This window comes from Rhincodon typus, chromosome 17 (genome assembly GCF_021869965.1).
Source record: "Rhincodon typus isolate 14 chromosome 17, sRhiTyp1.1, whole genome shotgun sequence".
NCBI classification, from domain to species: Eukaryota; Metazoa; Chordata; class Chondrichthyes; order Orectolobiformes; family Rhincodontidae; genus Rhincodon; species Rhincodon typus.
In genome coordinates, this window is record NC_063348.1 from 22,072,563 (window position 1) to 22,095,784 (window position 23,222).

Below are 23,222 nucleotides of genomic sequence, written 5' to 3' on the forward strand. Positions count from 1 at the left end.
GCCGCTGGGCCTCCCGGGAGTTGTAGTCTTCCCAGTGCGGGCCGCTCTGTGATTGGTGGGGAGGCGTGGGGAGGTGGGTGGGAGTTCCCGGCGTGCAGCGGGGTGCGCGCCTGCGCGGTGTTGAGATGTGTCGGAGCGGCGGGAGGAGCTTTCCGGGTGAGTTTGTGGTGTGGGCTATGGGCGCTGTGGGGCCGGTCACTCAGGGTGGACCATGTCCATCAGGGCTATCTGGGTGGGATCACTGCAGCATCTCGGGCCGTCACTGGATTAACTTTGACAACTTCCTCTGTTTAAAAAGGGGACCCCCTACGTCCTGGAATCTCTCAGGCGATGGTGTTTGGTGTTTGGTGTTTGGTGTTTAAAATCATTAACTGTTTAAGTGTGATTGTTTATACTTTAATGCATCCGGAATTGTGACTTAGTGGGTGTGAATCTATCAAAAGTTATACTTTCATTTATCCCTGGCGAAGTTTCCTGACAGCTTTTTAAACGATTGTCATTAAATTTCGAGGTTGAGTTCCTGTTACAGGATTTGTTCTGGGGACTGTTAGAGCCAAGACTGGTTTTAGCAAAGGTTTCCTTCTGAAACGTGTAATTGAAAGGTGGAAGGGATATCCAGTCCGACTGGAGGGAACACCGCTTGGCAACAGCCTGCTGGTGTTCCTGTATTTTCTGATTCGGCAGAGGAAAAAAAACTCGCGAATGACTGTTACTGGTCCAAGCTGGAATTAATTTTATGTTGTACAAGACCAGTTTAGATCCATTACCAGTCATTTCCAGATTTCATTTTTATCCTTCATTGTCAAATCAAGTTAAACGTGAAAATTGTGATCCAAAAGAATTTAAAAATAATTTGTTGTATGGAGGCATGGCACCTGGTTGTTTCTTATTCCTTGCAACTCAAACTTCCCGCAACCCTTTGAAAAGCTACCACTCTTGACACACTCCAGTTCTATCTTCCTAAAGTGTTGTTGGATATGATATTCTAGGATTTTGAGCCCATGATAATTAAGCAATAGCAACTCAGAATCATTTGCAACATGAAAGGAGTCTTGGGGCGATGGTGACCCTGTGCACCTTTTCGGGTAGGAAGAAGATCGGTGATTTTGGGCTGTGTTGTTGGTAGAGTCTTAAGTTGTTTCTGTGCATCCCTCACATCGTAAACTGTACAACTGTGAAAGAGCTGCTGATGAAATGAACCACATTATTCTGTATACTTTTGAGCTTCTTGAGTGTTGTCACAGTTGTACTGATCCAAGCAAATGCAGATTATCCCATCATATTTTTACTTGTTTCCTATAGGTGGGGATAGTTGAACAGTGAATCTTCTGATTGTAAACATGTTAGGGAGAAAGTGCAAACAAATCAGTACAATACATCAAAATAAAACAACTGTTGACAGGTCTGGAAACATGGCCCCCTTTGAAGTTATGTTTACAGGGATCTCATCTTTATGATAAACTCTGTTTGATACCTAGGGTCTGGAAAGATGTTCAGAGTCTTATCTAGTTGTGTGAAAAGTCTTTTTTTTAAATAAATTGTGCAGAGATTTCAAGAAATCTTTCCAAAGGGTAACAGTAAACATTTTTTCCAAGTTATGTTTGCATCATGAGTGCTTTATTTTTACATTGAGTAAATCATCAATATGAAAATAAATATCAGTGATCTTGTACTGTCTCGCTGTACTATAATTGTGACAGTGCTCCTGTTGGTGTAAAATTGTGGGGTGAATTTCACAGCAACTTCACTCATGCCCAACAAAAACAGAAATTGTTGGAGAAACTCAGCAAGTCTGGCAGCATCTGTGGAGAGAAAGCACAGTTAACATTTCAAGTCTGGTGAGCTTCAGAGTCACAGGACTCAACTTTAACTCCACTTCTCTCCACAGATGCTGCCAAATCTGCTGAGTTTCTCCAGCAATTTCTGGTTTTGTTTCAGAATATGAGCATTTGCAGTTCTTTATTCACTCATGCCCGCATTGGAGTGGATCTGCACAATCTGGGAATACCCTGCTTTCAACCAAAGCCAAGTCTGAAGGCCAAGTCGTGGGTGTAACTGCCATTTACTTAATTTAAATTTTATGAAGATCCAAGTACCTACTTAAGGAGTATTTAGAAGGTTCACCAGAACAAAGCATTTATGTTGCAGTTGCTTCTAATTCAAATGTTAAAAATAAACAAAGTGCCAGAATGTTGGATATAGTGTGTTCATAGAACACTTCCACATGATATCACAATATTATTCTGTGGTAATTAACTTCAAAGTACAGTTATTATTTGCTTCACAGAAGCAAACATGAATCATTTACAGGGTGACACATTAATGTTAAGGAAGCTCATTCAACATGGCGGAAGAGTAGGACTCTCATGCTGGAGCTGATCCGCTCCGTACAATTTTTTTTCTTTTTTTTCCATCACTTTTTTCCCTGTGTTTTTTAAAATTTTTAAAAACTTTTTAGAAACCTTTTTAAACTTGCTTGGCGGAATCAGTTGGGAATGGAGGTGAGGTCGGCACATGGACTGGAGGCAGTCGCAGGGAAGCGAGTCCCCACTGTGGACTGGAGGCGAATTCTGGACTGAAGGTCATTGCTGGGTGAAGAGTTCCTGGTGTGTACTGGAGGCCATCACAAGGCGGCGGACTGGATGCGAGGCCTTGAGTTTTGAAGGCCAATTAGGTCTGGAGATACGGACTGTGGTGGAAGGACTGTAAATTGTGTACTTTTTTTAATTTTTATTTTTATTCCTGGGCTAGACTTTTTATTGTTTTTTCTATTTTATACCAAATACTTAAGTATCTGTACCTAGGCATCTTGTACCTGAGATGGCACCATAAGTGGCGACTTGTAAACCTTTCATTGTACTCATTTGAGTACATGTGACAGTAAAACTAATTGATTGATTCATTCATTCAAGTTGATTGCATTGAATGATGCCTAGAAGTCTCAAGCCATACTTGTAATAGAGATGCAACTTGGTACTGGGGTGGAATCCTTTTCTCGAGTCTATGGGTGAAGGTCAGCCTAAAAGTGAAAGGACTGCTGCTTGCAGGTGGATTTTCTCGTGCAATTTCATTCTTCACTGTTAGATACATATGTAATTTTATGAGCAGACAGGTAGGAAGTTATTCCCCCAACTTGCTCCAACCCACCAGGACCTTTCAACACCATACTTAAAACACAACTAAACAGCACTTCACTCTGTACAAACCAGGAGAATCAATCGTTGCTTATCATCCCCACACATCCCGGAGATGCCAGAGGCCAGAGAAAATGTGTACTGTGCCCTCGTAATGCCTCCTTGAATGTCCTCCTAAAGATTCCAGGAGAGAAGGGCAGTATTTTTTCCTATGACTACACAGTCAACCTAGCAGAGATGGTTGTGGAGGTAGTGTCCAATGGATGGCTCAAGAAAACTGGCTGCTGTCTACCAAGAGGATGAATGATATGCAGTATGTCAGTGCATGTCCTTCTGTCTACTCAATGCTTCATGCCCCTTCGAGCATGTTAACATTGTAAGGTTCCTACTGCAGAGGACTGTCAAACAAAATTGGATGCAAGGAAACTTCTGCAGATGTCTTGTGCAATATGTGACTGTCACTTCATTGTCCTGCCAATACACATGTAACACTAATTGTATTGCAGTACTGCTTCTCACACATCCGTTCGTACTCACGTTAAAACATAAAAGGAACTACAAAACTCAGCATCTCAAGTACCATCAGTTAACTGATCTTTCTTCACATTTAGTGGAATATATTCTTCAGATATCCTTTGACCAAAAGCTTGCGTGGGACAAGGACACAACCATAAAAGTTAGCTTTGGGATGAACCTCACAAATATCTCAAGCATTGTATAATACCTTTATTGGTTTTCATCAATTGTAGTTCTTTGATGGCACAGAACCAATTTTCATTCACACGCTTAAGCACCCATGTACCACATTTTTCTTACCATTATTGCACATGGTCATCATAACCCTGGAGATTGATATCTTCACTTGCATGTATAAATGCAGGCGCAGTCCTCATCTACCCTTACTAATGTCTCTTGATGTTTCTTTCCCTCGGCTGGAGAAGAACATTCACCATAAGTTTGAGTGTGCCCAGACTTGGAAGGAATTGATTTCTGATAAGGTTCCTGAACTCTAATGAGAAGCAGGCTGCCACTATAGCAGGAGAGTAATGGGAATGTGCTTATGCCCAATGAGTGATTGGATATCTACAACCATCTATTGAGAATTCTGCAAATCTCCCAGCTGTATATCAAGCAGCAACGTGTTAAGGGAACTTGGGGTAAGAGTGGCAGAACATGTTGCTAAGAATGAATCTATGCAGCCTCTGGACTCTTCACCATAACAAAAAAAAAGCAACCATCCTACTGCCCTGGTTCATCTCTACGATTCTTGAACCACATCACTGAGAAAGGCCATTCCTGAGGCTCAGAGAATGCACTATTTGAGGCTTTCTTCCCCATGCTCCAACAGCTCAAAGACGTTCGCTTCAGTTGATAATCTATATATTATAAGCTTAGGCTCACATTCTGGTGAGCACAGCATTGAGATGGGCCTGAGAGGATGAAGAAACACTCAGAGGACTGCCGTTAAACAGGCCTTCGTTGAGTACAGCACAGATGCTGAACCTCTGGACAAGGTTATTAATGAGCCGATGGTGGTGCAAAGGCAAGCAGGGAACGTCTGACAGAGGTACCAGAGATCATGTGCAGACTGATGCAAAGGGCACAGGAGTCTGCCCAAGTTCTGCTTCCATGGAACAGGTGGTGATCATGTATGGAATCTGTTCCAGCGGAACAATCAGTGTCTGCCTGATATGCGCGGGGTTCTTCACTCTATCACTCCAACTATAGATGTATTTATTCACTGCCTGTGCAAGAGAGGGGCCTTGACATTTCTTAATTTTCCCCATTCCTTCAAGGGGTGAGAAATGGATGGAGCTGAAATAAGCAGGTACCTGTCATTGTCATCTTGAAACATTGCAGAGGTGCCCTGTTGCACAACCTCCCCCTTTTCACAGGCCCAAAGCCTTCATCAGGTCAACCTTTAGAGGTTGCACTGTGCAGGAGAACAGCAGCAAGCTGGATCCCTCTGGGCCCTGAACAACTGGAGAATACTTGCAAAAGGCATCTGAGGTCAGTTAGTAAAGCAATCAGTCGGCTTCCTCAAGCTCAGCTGCTGACGTGGCAGCAAAAATGAAACAGGAGGAAAAGAACGACATTGAAGGCACCTTGAATGCACAGATATTATCAACCTTCTGTACAGCCTGACACTTTACACTTTAACTTGCTACCACAGTCCATTGGTCTTCTTCAGTCTGTCAAGGCTTCTAACAATTTATGTTTTCCTTGTAGGCCACCTTGTTGATCACTATACACATTCCCACGTGCATCATCTGGAGCAGTGCTAAGACTATTGAGGCTATCATTTTCTGCTGCTGTCGAGAAAGAACATTAACCTGTGGAGATGGGACCTTAAACTAGATATTTGGATTTTGGGTGTCAATCAGCATGGTTCTGTAATAGGTGAATGCCTCTGACAGACTGAGGTTTGAATCTTACTTTTATTCATTTATGGAATGTGGTCATCACTGGCTGGGCCGTCCCTATTAACCTTGAGAATGTGTTGTAGAGCTGTCGTCTTGAACTGCTGCAAGTTGTTTTTGTGTAGGTAGACCCTGGATGGCATCAGGAGGGTGTTTCAGAATTTTGACCCAGTGACACAAAAAGACTGGTAATATATTTATGGGTCAGGATGATGAGTGTCTTGGTGGAGAGAACTTGCAGGTGGTGGCGTTCTCATTTATCTGCAACCTTCCTCATTCTAATCGTAGTGGGTTTGGGTTTGGAAGCTGGTGCCTAAGGAACATTGGTGAATTTCTGCAGTGCGTCTTATAAATGGTACATGCTGTTGTTCACTGGTGGAGAAACAGATGAATGTTTGACATGAGGTACCAATCAACTGGGCTTTTTTTATCCTGCATGATGTTGAGCCCGTTGTGTTATTGGAGCTGCACTCACCCAGGCGAGTGTGGAGTATTCCGTCATACTCCTTGTGCCTTGTAGATAGTGGGCATGCTTTGGGGAATCAGGAGGCGAGTTACTCGAAGCAGGACTTGCCCTTGTAGCCACTGTGTTTATATAGCTAGTTGAGTTCAGTTTCTGGTTTGTGGGGGATTCAGTAATAGTAATGCTGTGGAATAGCAAAGAGTAATGGTTAGGTTTTATCTTGTAGGAAATGGTCATTATGTGGCACTTGTGTAGTGCAGATGTTACTTAACACTCGTGAGCCCCAGATGGATATTGTACAGGTCTTGCTGCATTTGGACATTGCACAATGTTTCTTTAATACTGAAGCAGTGAATCATCAGCAATATACCACCTCTGACCTTATAATAGAGAGAAGACAATTGATGAAGCAGCTGAAGATGGTTGGGCCGAGAACACTAAGCTGAGAACTCCTACACGTGACATCCTGGGTCAAAACTGACTGACCAACATTCACAGACACCTCCATCGTGATATCTATGATTCCAACCAACAGAATTTTCTCCCAGTCTCCCATTGACAGTAATTTTACTAGGGCCAACACAGTGTGGAGCTGGAGGAACACAGCAGGTCAGGCAGCATCTGGGGAGTAGAGAGAGAAGGGTCCTGACCCAAAATGTTGACTTTCCTGCTCTTCTGATGCTGTCTGGCCTGCTGTGTTCCTCCAATTCCACACTGTATTGACTCTGACTCCAGCATCTGCTGTTCTTGGCATCTCCAATTTTACTCGAGCTTCTTGAAGCTACAGCTGATCAAATACTGTCTTGGTGTCAAGAGCAGTCAGTCAAACTCCCCTCTGGAATTCAGTTGTTTAATCTAAGTTTGAACTAAGGTTATCATCAGGTCCAGAGATGAGTGGCCCTGGCGGAACCCAAATTGATCAGCTATGACCATTATGAACAGTGGAGCAGGTTCTTAGGGCCAGATAGCCTACTCCTGCTCCTAGTTTCTTTGTTTCTCTGAGCATTAGTATGTCATTGTTCTGCAAATGTTGCTTAATAGCACTACTGATGGCTGTACCATCACTTTACATATAGGTGCAGCCTTCATGTAATCCTGTGTAACTCCATACTGATGCTGTGGTCAGGAAACTGAACTGGAAATTCTTGGTGGCAAAGGAACAAATTAACTTAAAATAACAGGCTGTACCCAGGTTGTGAATGGGTACCTTTCTTGAGTTCATAAGGAAGATATTTTGTACACAAATTGAAACACAATTCAGGACAATACGAAGTAGCCATTCATAAGAATGGGAAATGTTCGTATATCAGACCTTTAAAATTACATGTCTGGGATGCATTCACAAGTACAAGCATTTGTAAGTTGGATGTTCATAAATTGGAGACCCCCTGTCATGGGAAATAGACAGTCTCAATGTTTAAAGGTATAAATCAAGCATTCCTATCAGAGCAGGAATGGCTCTGTACCATATTTGGCTTATGGTTTTTATTGTCCATGTACGTTAATGCAAAATCATTCAATCTCCGATCTAGCTGTTATCATGGTACTGTCTGCCTCACCAATTCTTGCAGATGCACCATAGAAAGCATTCTATCTGGGCGCATAACAACTTCAACTGCTGTGCCCTGGACTGTCAGAAACTACAGAAGGTTGTGTACACTGCCCAGAACATCACAAAAGCCAACCTCCCATCAATGGACTCCTCTCACCCCAGTAATATTCTCTTCCATCAGGCAGAAGATACAGAAGCTTGAATACACATACCAACAGGTTTAAGAACAGCTTCTTCCCTGCAGTTATTAGACTGCTAAATGGACTTCTCTAATTTCAAATCTAATGTTGATCTTGCTTTTGTGCACTTCTTGTGCAGCCGTAACATTGTATTCCTCGCTCTGTCTAAACACCCTATGATCTGTATGTCCTTGTTATGATCTGCCTGTACTGCTCACAAAACAAAACTTTAAACCACACTCAGGTGCTTGTAACAGCAATAAATCAAGCCAAAATCAAAACCTCATCATCAGTGTTGGCTCCCTCAGCACTCCTGTAAAACTCCCTTCTTCTTTATGTGAGGAGCCAGATGCCTTGTGAAAGAACTAGATTGTACAGGGTGCAATAAATAATTGCTTTTCTGGAGACTGTGTCTGGGGAGTAGCAGAGTGGTCCTCTTGAGCAGTCCAGGCAATGGAAGTGCATCTTCAGAATAATAGCCTGAGTGGATGCAAGGGCAGCATTGTAGCCCTGCTCAGCATCAGACTGAAGGTTGAGCATTGGCATCATTAGCCATGTCTCCTGGGAATACTGCTTATTGTTCATGAACCAGCCCTAGAGTTGATGTAGGGGAACAAAGAATCAAGAAACCTGTGAGCTGTACAGAATGAAAGTCTCATGACAGTTCCCTGGATAGTGTGTGCACACCTGCAGGAATTGTTGCCTGTAGTCACAATGAGCTGGATCTTGAAGGAGAGAAATCCCTACCTGGTGAGGAATTGAAGGATGATCCCCTGGATTTCTAAGTGCCGCGTGCTTGCAGTTGATGACGCCTTGTACCTGAAGGAACCCAGCAATTGCTGCAAATCCAACAGTTAGGGCACCTTGCTGCAGGTTGGGACATGTGTTGCTATTGAGGTATGAAAGGAAACAGTGACTCGGAAGTTCAGAACCATTGATCTTCAGTGTTAAAGACATAGATTTACCACCCAAGTCACACAGCTGTAGATCTACCTGCAGGAGGCGGCAGATGGAGGTGACAGTGTCCCTAGTCATGTGAAGGTATCTCTGGCACTTCACTCATCTGCAGTAGCTGCAGTGCCTTTGGTACTGGGTGCCATGTTATAGAAAGGATGTGAATGCATTGGAGAGAGTGCAGAAGTGATTTACAAGAATGGTTCCAGTGATGAGAAATTTCTGTTATGAGGAAGATTGAAGAATTTGAGACTGTTGCCCTTGGAGGGAAGAAGCCTAAGAGGAGATCTGATAAAGGTTTTCAAAATCTTGAGTGAGCTGGATAGAGTGATAGGGAAAACTGTTCTACTCATAAAAGGAACAAGAGAAATAGAGCCTCGATTTAAAATGCCTTACAAAAGAAGTAACTGAAGTGAGGATGAACTTTCACTCAGTGAGTAGTTTGGGTATTGAATGCACTGCCCGAAAGGGTAGTGGAGGCAGGTTCAATTGAGGCATTCAAGAAGCCATTGGATGAGTATTTGGATAAAAATAATGTGCAAGGATACCAAGGAAATGCAGGAGATTGACACAAGGTAATGATGTTTGTTTGATGAGCCAGTGCATGCACAATGGGCAAAGAAGCTATGCCATAACAGTTCTGTGACTTGTACACATTTTCTTGGTACATTGCCCAACAATAGAGAAGCCACTGGTTACCTTCATGTGCTGCTTGTTCGTCTACAGCTGCAGCCTCCTGAACCTCATGTTTCTGATTCTTTTGGCACTGGGCATTGTCCTCTTATTTAACCTTAGCAAATCTAGTACAGTTACTCTGTTAAGTTGATCAAACAACTGGCTTCGAAGTACTAATTTGTGAGGAAATATCAGAAATGATATTTTTGTTTTCCACATCACATCTTCGTGTAGTCAAACTGCCCATTAGACCATTATCTGGCTGCTCATGTGTAGATTGAAAGTCTGCCCAATCATCCTTAAGTGGCGTGTTGCATCCTTTATCCTGCACTGATTTTCTGCTTCTTCATTATACATGTGAAAGATCTTTATGTTGAACAAATTACCACAAGCATGAAAAAGAAGCTGATTCTCAATGGCCTTCATATTCCCTGTGATATAGTCCTACAGTCTTGGAATCTATAGCCTGCATACCAGTTTCATCCCGTGTCCTTAACTTTCAGATACAGGGCCTGTGATGCTCTTGTATAGCTGAATGTGGAATAACCTCTCACCACCAATAGGTTCACCACTATTGGTAAAGTCTTGGGACCCTTCTTTTCAGAGTTCAATAAATTGCAGGATGTGGTTGAGATGTTGAAGTTAGGCTATCATAGAGCTTGTTCACTTTACTTTGCAGTGAGTGCTTCCTTTCATTGCTGAGGACTTAACAATGCTCATGCAGTAGCATTTTCCCATCTCTGTTTCAAGTCCATTAGTTGGGTGTGTTTGCAGGAACACGTGAAAACAGGTCTCTGGCCTCCTTCCTTTGAACTGCATTTTCTCTGTGAAACCTTCTGTTGAAAGCTGATGTAGAGATGATGGTTGTGAATGCTTCATTTAATTTGTTTGCCCTCCACCCTCTCTCGACTTATACTTTGCTCATCACCATCCTCATTATAAATAGCCTTTTCCTTTGGCATTCCCTCTGCCCATCTTCAATCACTCCCTGTGACAATCATCCTTTTCATTATCTCCCTTGATATTCCCACTCTTCATCTTGATCCCACTGCATACAGATCTCCATGCCCAGTGTTAGACTTCTACCATCCCTGATTCAATTCACTGTCCTTTCTCCCTTCCTAGCACCCCAAATCATTCCCACTGTGCTCCACACCCAAAATGTGCAAGAGGACAAATTTGCCTAAAGGGATGGCTTGTTTATCAAAGAATCAAGTCACTGAAGAAGCTTATACTCATTGGAGTTTGAAGGAGGAAGTCAGCCCCACCGGATGTAAACTCCATAGTCAGATTCATGTACAACTCTGGTTTCCTGTTTTACCTAACAAGATTGTACCCATTAACATAATCCTGTTGGGCTGGGATGTTACGAGTATTCATGGAAGCAATGAATACAAGAGAGGCCCAAGGTTAGTAATGCTGATCATTCTGAAAGATTCTAAGATGTTAACACCAAAACTTTAAACTGCTGTTAGGAAACCAATTTTTTTCTCCCACCCAATTATATTCACCCGCCACCCTTCTAAACCCTCCAGGCAGGCCTGGATAGCTCTACCTAGGAATGGGTTACAGACTGGAATCTTGTTGAAGCATTGGAATAATTTTGTAACTGAGTATAATAACAACTTGCAGTTAGGTAGCAGCCAACTGGTAATTCTTTTGGTAAAGAATTCCACAGATTCACTACCCTCCGAGGGAAAAATCCTTGTCATCTGTCTTAAATGGGCAACGCCTTATTCTGAGGTTTTGCCTTCTAGTCCTAAACTCTCCCACAAGTGGAAACAATCTCTCAACACTTACCTTGTCAAGCCCCCTAAGAATGTATGTATCTCAATAAAGATCAACTCTCATTCTTCTAAACTCTAATGTGTATGGTCCAACCAACTTAGCCGCACCACATAAAACAGACCTTCTATACCTAGGATTAACCTAGTAAAGTTTCTCGAGATATTCTCCAATGCTAGTATATTTTGCCTTACACAAGACGACCAGAACTGTTTACTGTATTCTAGAGGTGATCTAACTTGTATAATTTTGGCAAGACTCCCCTATTTTTCTACTGCATTCCCTTCAACATAAAGTCTAATGTTCCATTTATCTTCTCTATTACTGATTCAACTTGTGTGCTAGCTTTATGCAATTCTTGCATGAGAAACATCATATTCCTCTAATTTCTGCTGCTTTGTGCAATCTTTCTCCATTTAAATAATATTCAGCTCCTCTATTCTTCCTGCCAATGTGTAAAATTTCACATTTTACTACCTTATGCTCCAGCTGTCAAGTTTTTGCTCACCCATTGACCCTGTCTATATCCCGATGCAGACTATTTGTATCAATCTGTAGATATTTTGTAGAATATTTGTACTGGGGAGTTGATGGCCTAATGGTATTATCACTAAACTATTAATCCAAATTCCCTGGTAATGTTCTGGGGACCTGGGTTCAAATCCTGCTGTGGCAGAGGGTGGAATTTGAATTCAGTAAGTATCTGGAAATAGGAGTCGAATGATAACCATGAAACCATTGTCAGGAAAAACCCATCTGGTTTACTAATGTTCTTTAGGATAAGAAACAGCTTGCCAAACAGCCTTTGTTAGTTTAACCAATTTAGTGTGGACTTAATGTTGGATTTAAAACTTGATATAAAGTGAGCTCTCACCACCAACTTCTTAAATCATTGAAGAAACTTCAACCTCCAAAAGGGCAAAAAAGGATGGGACATGGGATTGCAATCCAAAAAATCGAGCTGATGTCTTTAAACTACCAGATTTGCACTGGACATTTTGGGCATTGAATAAGGCTCCTATTAAAAGTGGCAGACTTAAAATACAAAAATTGCAAAGCAGTTTTTTAATATTAAGGTGGGATGAGTAACAGACAGAGTCCTCTGCTATCTACTGTCCAACAGCATGAACAAGACACAAGATGTCCCTCATTTTGAACTCCATGAGAGGCATAATTCAGTCCATACTAATTAAAGTTTTGAAGAGAGGTAATCTACATAACTACTGGTTTCTAAATTACAATCCAAAATCTTCATGGCTATTTTTACTGACGCCAGCTTTATAAATCTCTAATGCGAAGATAGTGCTTTCGCCTATTAGCCTTTTCATTTGAAAACAGCATACCTCAACAACTAGCAGATCAATTTAACAAAACATTTTGGGGCTATCCCAAGGAAGGACTGATTAGTACTTTTAAGTAACGATCCAGATTTGGAATATTTTAAAGGATCTGTTAATTATGGGAGATAGGGCAAGTTATTGCTGATAATAATGTTGTGGATTATCTCAGCTGCTGTGGTGTAATTTGTTACAGTTGCCACACTGTCAACCAAACCTTGTTTTCAGATTTTTAAAACTAGTTTCAAACTCTTAGACAGTTATGGTGAGATTTGAACTTGTATTTTCTGAATTTTATGTCCATGCCTCGGGGATTACTAGTCTAGTAACAGAACGACCACCTGGTTTGGATTAGCCTCAGTTCTGTTGCTAAAACATTCTTCCTAACAGTCAATTCAATGACTGTGTTCCACTAAAACTCCATTTTAGGGTTGTCTGCAATGAATCATGGGCCTAGCCAGTGAAGCTCGCATCCCATGAATGTTTATTTTCCGAAAAATGAGAAATAATTTTGAGTTCCAAAGGAAAACAGTTGGACTAGGAATGTTAACTCTGTGAAATCAATGTCAGACATATGTTGGTGTGGGTAGGAATTTGGCAGTAAACTTGGAGGAGAGAATTTGGGAAATTGTTCATTCATTTCAAAAGACACAGAGAGATTGAGCAGGACAAGCAGGCATATCATGGACCAGGTAAGTCCAAAAATCAGACTAAGATTTAGAAAGAGAAATGCCGCCCTTGGAGTTGATATAATTTTAACCCCCTCTGCCATCTTTGATGATTTATGGATCTATGCATCCCAGTTTTGCTGTACCCCTCCACCCACTTTAGATTCATGCAGTTTATTTGTATTGTCTCTAAATGTAGCCAGCATTATTCTGGTCTGCTCACTGAAAGTCACTTTGCTGATTCTAGTCTAAGACAAACCAGATCACTTAAAACATACATACAGTTCTCAATACAAACAGCTTTCAGTATAAGTGCACTTTATCTATTTTGTAATAATCAACATATTAGGTGCATTCTAGTATGAGTGGAAAATGTCACTTACTGCCTAGAACACATTACTGACAATACTGTAAGCACTTCAAGAAATTATCTGCCCTAATACTATTTGATGAACTGAAATATAGTACCCCAATATGAACTGAATGATGGTTTCCCCTGGTTTTTTGTGCTTTTCAATTTCATTTCTCTCTTCCGTCTAAACCAAGTCTTCATTAAACCATTTTTATTTAGTTTCCACTTTGCTGAACTCCTCCTCCAATCATGAGACAAATATATATATACATAAACTGTAGAAGGGGGTGGGGTGGGATAAGAAGGACAAAAAGCTATAATTTGGTATTGGAGTCCAGATGACAAGCTCAGTTTATTTCTTGTAGTTTATCATGTCTGCTATCCTATTGCTTCCAGCCATTGGCACACTATATTTATTTTAATTCAGCTGCCCATTCAGACTCAATGAATGAATGAAACTCTTTTTCGAGCAGAAGGATTCACAAACTATATATTTTTCCCCAATCCTGCAGAACATTTCCTGGCAGACTATTAAAACTTAAAATAAAAATAAACTCCAAACTTTGATTCATCTGAACTGGAATTTAGCCTGACTGCCTACAGGGCCATTAGGCCATCGCTGAACAGTCATTTTTTTTCTCTTTCACCACATTATTAAATCGTTTCTTTTTACCTCTGATTATCTTGAATACAGTAGTCTTATTCCACAATTTTCTTCTCTCTTGTAACGATACAAACTCCAGGCTTGGGGAACTGACATTGGCAGATTTTCAGTTCCTCACCAAACTGGTTGTTCTCGATGGGCAAACCTAGAATGTTAGCCTCTGCTGCCTCAGGCTTGCATCCATTCAGTACAAGTACACTCAGACTTTACAGCAGAAATCATGAAAGCAGATAAGAAATGGGGGTGATAGCATTTTTTTTCATTTTCCCTCTTTCTAGTTTATTGGTAGTGGAAATAAAGGATTTTATGTGGAAGGATGAGCAGTGTAGATAAGAAATCTCAGTTTGCACACTACTTAAGATTGAGAACCAGCCATTTATAACTATTTGATCTCTTGTTAATTTAAAACTTCTTCTATAAAGTTATCATGAGGCATTTATTTTAAGTTCACATGTCTGGAAGCAGTTATCCACTTTGTTGGGTTGAATTGAAATATTTCTATTTACAGCTAAGCATGGTGCAAACCTATGTGTTTATGTAGTTTCAGCCTTGTAATTTAGAATAGTGAAGGTCTTTATTCTTGATGTTGGGTGTTCCAGTTGCTTTTGACCAAGTAGTGTATAAATATAAACTTCACTTCTGGCACGACACTGGTGATCCTTCAGCTCGATTAGATTGACTTGGTTACAGATTGAAAAGCTGCACTGTGGAAATTTTCCCTAACTCCTTTGAAATTCTGTAAGTACCTCCAGATAAATTCAACATTTTTAGTTTTTGCATAATAAATTATCAATCAAGCGTTTGATTAAAGTAACTTATTAGAACCCTTGTGAAACATCAGTGTTATGAGAACTGAATTTAAGCAAATGAGTTCTACATTGAGTTTGAATTATGGAGTGCATTGTTGGGGGCTAAAAGCCTTTGAGGTTTGATTGGAGAAGTAAGTTATCAGAATCAAGCACTCTGTGGAATATAACAATGCAAATCCATTGCCAGGTCTCAATACCCTGAGCATTTGAAATAGCTTATTGTTAGGTCAGGGATCTGTAGAGTTTGAATTCGTGAGTGGCTTCTTGGCTCCAGAACCTAACAAAACTTGAACCAGTGAGTGTGTTATTGAGGTTCTGAACCATCTGAGATTTGAAATACATTATTGGGTCATTGTTGTGCATATGAGTACATTGTTAGGTCTGTGAATCCCTCACAGCTTAAGGTTTGAGTGTTTTATTGGAAACTGTTTTTTGGACCAGAACTGGTTGAGACTATTGCTAAAATCCAGGATCTGGTGGAATTTGAACAGAGGGTGGTACTGATGGTTGTGAGATTTGAACTGGTGAGAGCATGTTGACTTGTAGATCTCATAGAATTTGGAGTATTCTACCTATTATTGGGATTTATGACCTTTTGCATTTTGTCTACTGACTGTCTTGGTGGGAATCTTGTAGATGGCGAAGTTCCCATATATCTGCTGCCTTTGTCCTTCTAGATGGAAGTGCTTGTGAGTTTGGAAGGTGCTGTCTTAGAGTCTTGGTGAATTTCTGCATTGCATCTTGTAGATGGTGCGCACTGCTGCTTCTATGCATTTTTTAGAAGTGGAGAGACTGCATGTTTTTGGTTGAGGAATCAATCAAGTGGGTTACTTTGTCCCGAATGGTGTCAAGCTTCTTGAATGCTGTTGGAGCTACTCTCATCCAGACAAGTGCGGAGTATTCCAACACGCTTTTGTGAGAAGCTGGACAGGATTTGAGGAGTCAGGAGGAGAGTCACTTGCTGTAAGATTCCTAGCCTCTGCTGAGGTAGCCATTGTTATTTATGTGGCTAGTCCAGTTCAGTTTCTGGTCAATTGTAACACCCTGGGTTTTGATAGTGTGGGATTACCGTTGAATGTCAAAGGGTGATGGTTAGATTCGCTCTTATTGTAGATAGTCATTGCCATTTATAAGCCCCACCCTGGTTATTGTCCAGAACTTGTTGCATTTGGGGCATGAGCTACTTCAGTATTTGAGGAATTCTGAATGGTGTTGAACATCGTAGTCATTAGCAAACATTGCCACTTCTGACCTTAAGCTGGAAGAAAGGTCATTGATGAAGCAGCTGAAGATAGTTATGCCTAGGACACTACACTGAGGAACTCCTGCAGAGATGTCCTAGAGTTGAGATGACTGACCTCCAACAACCACAACCATCTTCCTTGTGCTTAGCATGACTGCAGCTAGCAGAGAGTTTGCCCCCGATTCCCTTAAGCTCCAATTTTGCTGGAGCTCCTGATGCCACAGTTGGTTGAATGCAGTCTTGATGTCAAGGCCTGTCACGCTTATCTCACCTGAGAAATTTAGGTCCTTTTTGCCTTTCGAGCCAGGGCTGTAATGATGTCAGGAGCTGAGTGACAGTGTTGATAGAACTGTTGATGACACCTTCCATCACATTGTTGATGATTGAAAGTAGACTGATGGGCCAGTAATTGGCTAGGTTTGACTTATCCTGCTTTTTGTGTACAGGACATACCTGGGCAATTTTTATATTGTCAGGTAGATGCCAGTGTTGTAGCTGTTCTGGAACAGCTTGGCTAGATGTGTGCCAAGTTCTGAAGCACATGTTCTCCAGGCCCATATCCTTTGCTGTTTCCAATGCCTTCAAATATTTCTTGGTATCACAAGTAACTGGAATTATCTGTGATGCTGGGGTCCTGTTAAGGAGGCCAAGGTAGATTGACTACTTGACACGTCTGGCTGAAAATTATTGCGAATGTTTCAGCCTTATCTTTTACACTGATATGCTGGGCTCCCCCAATAATTGAATAGAATGGAAGTTTATTGTCATATGTACTTTTATGTGAAAAGTTTTATAAGTCACCCCTTCATGGCACCTACGTCAATGACAGAAGTAAAACGTAATAATAAAACAAGTCCATCACAGTTCAGTTAACGGCTCCTGGGCAGGGAAAGACAAATAAGGACCGATGGAATACGCTGAAGATGCAGCTAGGACAAAACTGCCAGACTGGGCCGCTCAAATACTGGGCCAGAGTCCTCCTCCAAAGAAGACTGTTATGCTGGGCCGAGATCACCACTTCTGGATAAGACCGCCTGCTGGGCCACTGGAATACCTGGACACCAACGACGAAGAAGACCTCCACACCAGGACAAAACTGCCATGCCGGTCCAAGACTGACTTTTTCCTCCTTCAGGTGACCAGGCCTAACTGTGGACCTGGAGCCTCAGCCTAGCCTGTGAGTCTGAGCCAAGGGAGTCAGCCCATGATCTGCTCCTTGCTCACTGGGAGACCCTGGGCTGGGGTGAAGCCATGATTGGCTCATCCTGGCGTTGCTGTCTCTGCCACTGCCATTGGAGGCCGCCTCCTTCACCTGCCACTCTCCAGGCTTAAAAATAAAATAACAAGAAAAGAAAAAGAGAAAGAAAGCCGACAGGACCGGACATGCCCTGGGCTCAGCACCCCTATTCCACTGCCAACTTGAAAGAGATATTGAGAATGGGGATGTTTGTAGAGCCTCCTCCTCCAGTGAGTTGTCTAATTGTCCACTACTGTTCATGACTGGACGTGGCCAGCCTACAGAGCTAAGATGTTGGCTGTGGAAAGGTTCTATGGAAATTTAAGGAAAGTTGAGTGTTGTCCCTTCCATTCCATCTATCCTTTTAATTATGGGTTTTTGTTAATTATTGCTCGCCAACCTCTGTTGAAAATTAATTATTGCAAGTGTCAAAGCTCACTTTGTCAGATTTAAGCAGTTGTAAAATGTAAACTTTATTTCTTTTTCCTTTTATTTTCTTTATCTTTCTATTAGTCTAACATTTCTTTCTCTCTCAGTTTTTGTTGTATTAAACTTTAGCATTGAATTCACCCACTCAAATTTATACTTTTAAAATCATAGAATCATTGAATCCTTACTGTGTGGAAAGAATCCATTTGAACCTGGTCCATTGACTCTGAACCGACCCTCTGAAGAGTATCCCACCCAGACCCACCCATCCCCATAACCCAAATTTACCATGTCTAATTCCCTAGCCTGCACATCCCTGGGCACTACAGGACAATTTAGCATGGCCAATCCACCTAACCTGCACATCTTTAGACTATGGGAGGAAACTGGAGCACCTGACGGAAATCCACGCAGACACAGGGAGAACATGCAAACTCCACACAGACAGTCACCCAAGGCAGGAATCAAACCTAGGTCCCTGGCGCTCTGAGGCAACAGTGCTAACCACTGAGCCACCATGCTCCCCAGCACACTATGCTGGCCATTTCAAAATCCTTCAATTAGTAGTACTGTTGACACTATTCCCTGAATTTTCTCATCATCAGGCACACATTCAGAAACTTTGCAATCTAAAATAACAAATTTGCAAGGGTAAGACTAACTAATCGCGTTTGCTGTTAAATGTATTGCTACAGAAAATAATGATAAATAACATTTTATATTTAATTGCTAATCACCCTTTTAAATTTGAGAAGCTATCAAACACTTTACAGTAAAATTAAGAAGGTAAGTGATAAAGCAAGCAATGCCATTGAAGTTGCTTTAGGTCCTTGTAAAATGCATACATCATCAGCAGTAGATGGTAGAAATCTGTATACACACACTCATATCAACTGGAACAAGATTAATTTTGTAAAACTATCCCAAACTATACCCTGTGCCAAATTAAACAAAAAGTATTTTTGTGTTGTACACTCCCTGTGGCACCTGTTTGTGGTAAATGTGCAGCAGTTGAACTTTGGGAATACACGGCTGGAAAAACAAGTATCAACTCATTCTTCAATTCAAATGCTAGCATTGTTTGCATGCTGGATTTTTTAATGAGTAGTTACAACAAAGGGGCAGTGTATCTAATATAATGCAGAAACATTAGGAATTGGCGTAGAAGACATCAATCCCTGTAGTCTGCTCCTCCATTCAATTAGGTCAAGTCTGATTTGCACCTCAAACCCATTTTGTTTTTATTCATTCACGTGGTGGGTGTGTTGCTGGCCAGGCCAGCATTTATTGCCCATTCCTGCTTACTTTGGAGAAGGTGAACTGCCTTCTTGAGCTACTGTCGTCCTTGCAGCATGCAGACATCCACAATGCTGTTGAGTACAGAGTTAATTTAGGAAGATAAGATACTGAGCTGTCTTTACTCCATGTCCTTTTTCTTGAACACCCAAGCTCAATAACACAATTTAAAAGCTCCAGTTTTATCAGAATGTAGATTGTGCTGGAATGGGTTTCCAAATTTCTACAGCCCTTTGTCTAACAAAAAAAGTACTTTCTGATTCTGCTCCTGAATGGCCTAGTTCACTTTGAAGATTATGTTCCATGTTCTTGATTACCCCATCAGCAGAAATAGCTCCCTGCATCTAGGCCATCAAATCTTTTTTTACAGTTGAAACACTGTGATCAGGTCATCCCTCAGTCTTTTTTATTAATTTCTTTCCTATAGTCTACAGATTAAATAAGAAGTAAAGATAGTCATTTTAATTCCAAGGAATTGTGGGAGTTTATGCCCATTGTGGAATAGTAAAAGAAAAGCTAATGGATGAGCAGGACTCGATGCAGAATACAATACAGTTAGCAGACATTTAATAAGTGGACAATGGGAATCCAGCTATGCAAACATGGCATAGTCTTCAGTGTCATTGTATTGGACCTGTGCAATGTGTTTTAGACTTGTAATCATGTTACCAAAGTTGAAATCAAGCAGTCGCAAAAGCAAATATAACACAGTAGCTTGCGCACACTTTTGTTTTACAGTAATGTACATTCTTTGAAAATGTGTTAACATGTAAGATTAAGCATTTGAGGAAGACGTAATCTGTTGTTTGTCAGGAATTCATAAATTTTATTGTTTGTGATTCAGATTATAATTATGGACCTTTACCTTTGTTAGTCAATTTAAATATCCTTTCTAAACGTGTCATACAATATGGCAGCATGAAGTTTATAAGGGGTTAAGTTAAAGAAATCATTGGGCTTAATGTGAGCAATCAAGAGCTCTCAATAATGTCCTGTTGCTTCAACAATTAATTTTCCTTACCACTTTTCCTTCTGCTGAAGACATTAACTCTGTGACATTCCATTGTTTTACATCTTTAGCTAAATGACTTCTTCATGTGGATACCTTAACAGTGAGTGATGGCAATTTATTTGAATGTGAATAAAAATTATAGCTTAGCATGATCATGTCTTTTTGACTACTAGAGAGAGCCACTAAAAGGCAAGCAGAGTCACAATTCTTGTCTTACTCTTGTCTTGCTCTTCCTACCCTAGTGGTGCTGAAGCCAAGTGTCACTTGCTCACTACTCTGGCTGAGATCAGCTGATAGTACAGATCAAATATCTGCAATCTTCCTGGTTTGTGTGACTTAACAATTCATAAGCGACTTGTTGAACTCTAGTCCAGCACAATGTGTGTGATATGATGCCTATGACACAGAACATGGAATGATCGATTTGCTCATTCTAATGGCAGGGCTCTTCTTGTTCCAGATTTGACTGTTTATTCAAGATGGAGAGCACGTTTGAAGTTATCCTAAACACTCAATTGAAACAGGTAAACATATACAGAATTTACCATTGCAACATAACAGCAGGCAGATATCAACAGACAACAGCAGGCTCACATGCCACATGTGTCACATGGGGTTCACAATTACATGTATTTAAATAAAGGCTTAATTTTTTTTTGCAATTATGATGTTTTTAAGAATATCATTTTGGGACTGAAGTTTAAATTCAAGGTAAATGAAAGAGGTTATATGACCTGTTCTGCAATCTGCTTATCGTTTTACTTGGATGGTTTGTTTGTTGGCAATTGAAGGATAATTCAAATTGTTTTACTGAGAAGAAGGTGCAATTTCTTCCTAACCTAACATTTGGTGATCATGGCTGGACTGTGAATTTCTCACTTTACCAGAAAGGTGTAATAAGTACACCAAATCCTCAGTTAGATTTGTAATTGCATTTCTGAAAATTGCAACTTTAGGGGGAGTCATATTTTCCCAGGGAATCAGGAAAAAACTGAAAGGTTTACAATCTTGATATATCATTATCTCTGATATTTATTTTTAACCTTTTCTCCTCTCCTTATCTGAAGATGCAAACACTTGCTGGTGTACCATTCCACTGTGCTGGCTTACCTCAGTGTTGTCTCAAACCGCTGCAATTCTGTTCCCGTGTGGAGGATGACTTGCACGTTGAGATTGGTAGTGGAATACTGGGAACAAAGTCAAAATGCTGATTCATACTTGCCTTGTTTTTTTGATAGACAAGCATTTGATACTGAATAAAACATGCCAATTTAAGTTTGGATATGTTGTTACTAGCCTTGATATTAAAGTACGTTCCGCCCTTGTTACCAGGATTTCACTACATAACTTTAAATGTTGCAGTAAGGCACATTCTAACATGAGCACAGGGAGAAGAAATAGCTTTTAACCTATCTGAACTGACCTTTTGATATTGGTGCTTTTCTGCATGTTACTTGTTTCTTTCAATTGTTTGCTTGTGCATTTCCATTCATTTAGTTTCAATTTTAAAGATGCACACTGGCATTAAAAACATCTCCCCTAACATAGGTCTCTTTAATCTCTAGATATTAGCACTCACTTCTCACCGCAGTACAAAACAGAATTGGAAATGTCTGGTTTTGAACTGTGCCACAATAGGAACGTCATTGATACTTTAACAAATTATTGGAACATTCCCAGTCCCAGGAATCCAGATCTCTATGTTCTTAACTCATTACAGAAGAAGTGCAAGAAAGTACCAGATATATTTAAATAAATACGTAGTGAAAGGTCAAAGAAAAGTGCAGGCAGAATAAAATAACCCAACTAAATGCATTGGCACTGTTCATGCAGCAAGGGTAAAATTTCTGCCCAATATATAGACCTGGTTAGTATTGGTAGTCAATTTAATCTTAATCCATCCTGATGTAGACTTCAGCTAGCAGTCACAAATACATTCTTTTCTCCAAGATTGAAAGCTAAAATTCCAACTTGCTTTTTCACTATCAAGCGCAGAAAGGTTGTTAAAAATTAACTCAGTACAGAGTGAGCAATGATCCAAAATTCAATTCTCATTTCTCTTAGTGTTATGATTGCACCTAATGTCCTAATGTTATTCCTGAATAAGTCAGACCCTAAATTAAAATCTGATTGGATAGGTCCTATTTTGCATTTTTGGTTTTAACAATGCAGTCTCTCATTGAAACTTAAACATGATGTTGCAGATTTGTTTTCAACAATAAAACTGAAGTTTCCTATGTAAAGGAAGTTAAGATAAAATAGAATCAATTGAAATATTTACCTATAATAGACATTTAAAGATTTTGAAACACTGAGTGAAAATATTATTCCATTAATCCCAAAAGCACCCCTTTATAATACTAAGCAGAGAATTTCATATTCTATCATCTCATTTATAAAGGGTTGCTTAGCTCACTTGTTTGGATGAGCTGGATGACTTGTTTGTGATGTAGAGTGTCACCAACAATGTGAGTTCAATTCCCGCACCAGCTGAGTATACCATGGAGGACTTTCCTTCTCAACCTTCCCATTGCCTGAGGGGTGGTGACCTTCAGGTTAAACCAACACCAGTTATCTCCCTCTAAAGAGGGTTAAACCCTATGATCTGTGCCATATGGTCTGTGACATTACCTTGTGGAACTTAATTTAGATGTGATTTTAGATGTGAGAATCTGATAGCCTCTTCTTGGAGTCTTCATACTAAAATTTCTCAGGTTCAAATAATCCTTTTAAGGTTTTAACAACCCTTCTGGTCTGAAACTTTGCTAAACTCCTTACACTGAGATATTCTAACTCCCTTTCTTAGGAGAAGCTGCTTTACATATCTAACTTCAGCCAAAAGCCCCACAGAACTGCTCAAACTGAATTTAAATAGAAACCTTCGTTTCCAGCCTAAGGATTTATCCTCAAGTCAAAAGAGAAAGGATTAGTCCCTTCTAACTGGAGCCTAATGCACAACTATTTACTTTGTTTGCTGCTAAATTTTCCCAATCTACGCACAGACTACTCTCTG

General features: G+C 40.5%; 1 protein-coding gene across 3 annotated transcripts in view; it reads left to right on the forward strand.

Annotated features, from left to right (window-relative positions):
- Positions 1-23,222, forward strand: part of LOC109925366 (cytosolic 5'-nucleotidase 1A-like) — a 78,351-nt gene that overhangs the window by 17,026 nt on the left and 38,103 nt on the right. Inside the window, exons 1-2 of one of the 3 annotated variants that reach the window (XM_048607155.1) lie at positions 89-156; positions 20,670-20,733. In XM_048607155.1, coding sequence (XP_048463112.1) covers positions 20,689-20,733 — 45 coding nt within the window. In that variant the 5' untranslated portion in view covers positions 89-156; positions 20,670-20,688. Of the gene's footprint in view, positions 1-88; positions 157-2,581; positions 2,607-20,669; positions 20,734-23,222 lie in introns of those variants that run through there. The other 2 variants (XM_048607157.1, XM_048607156.1) reach the window with 2 other exon arrangements.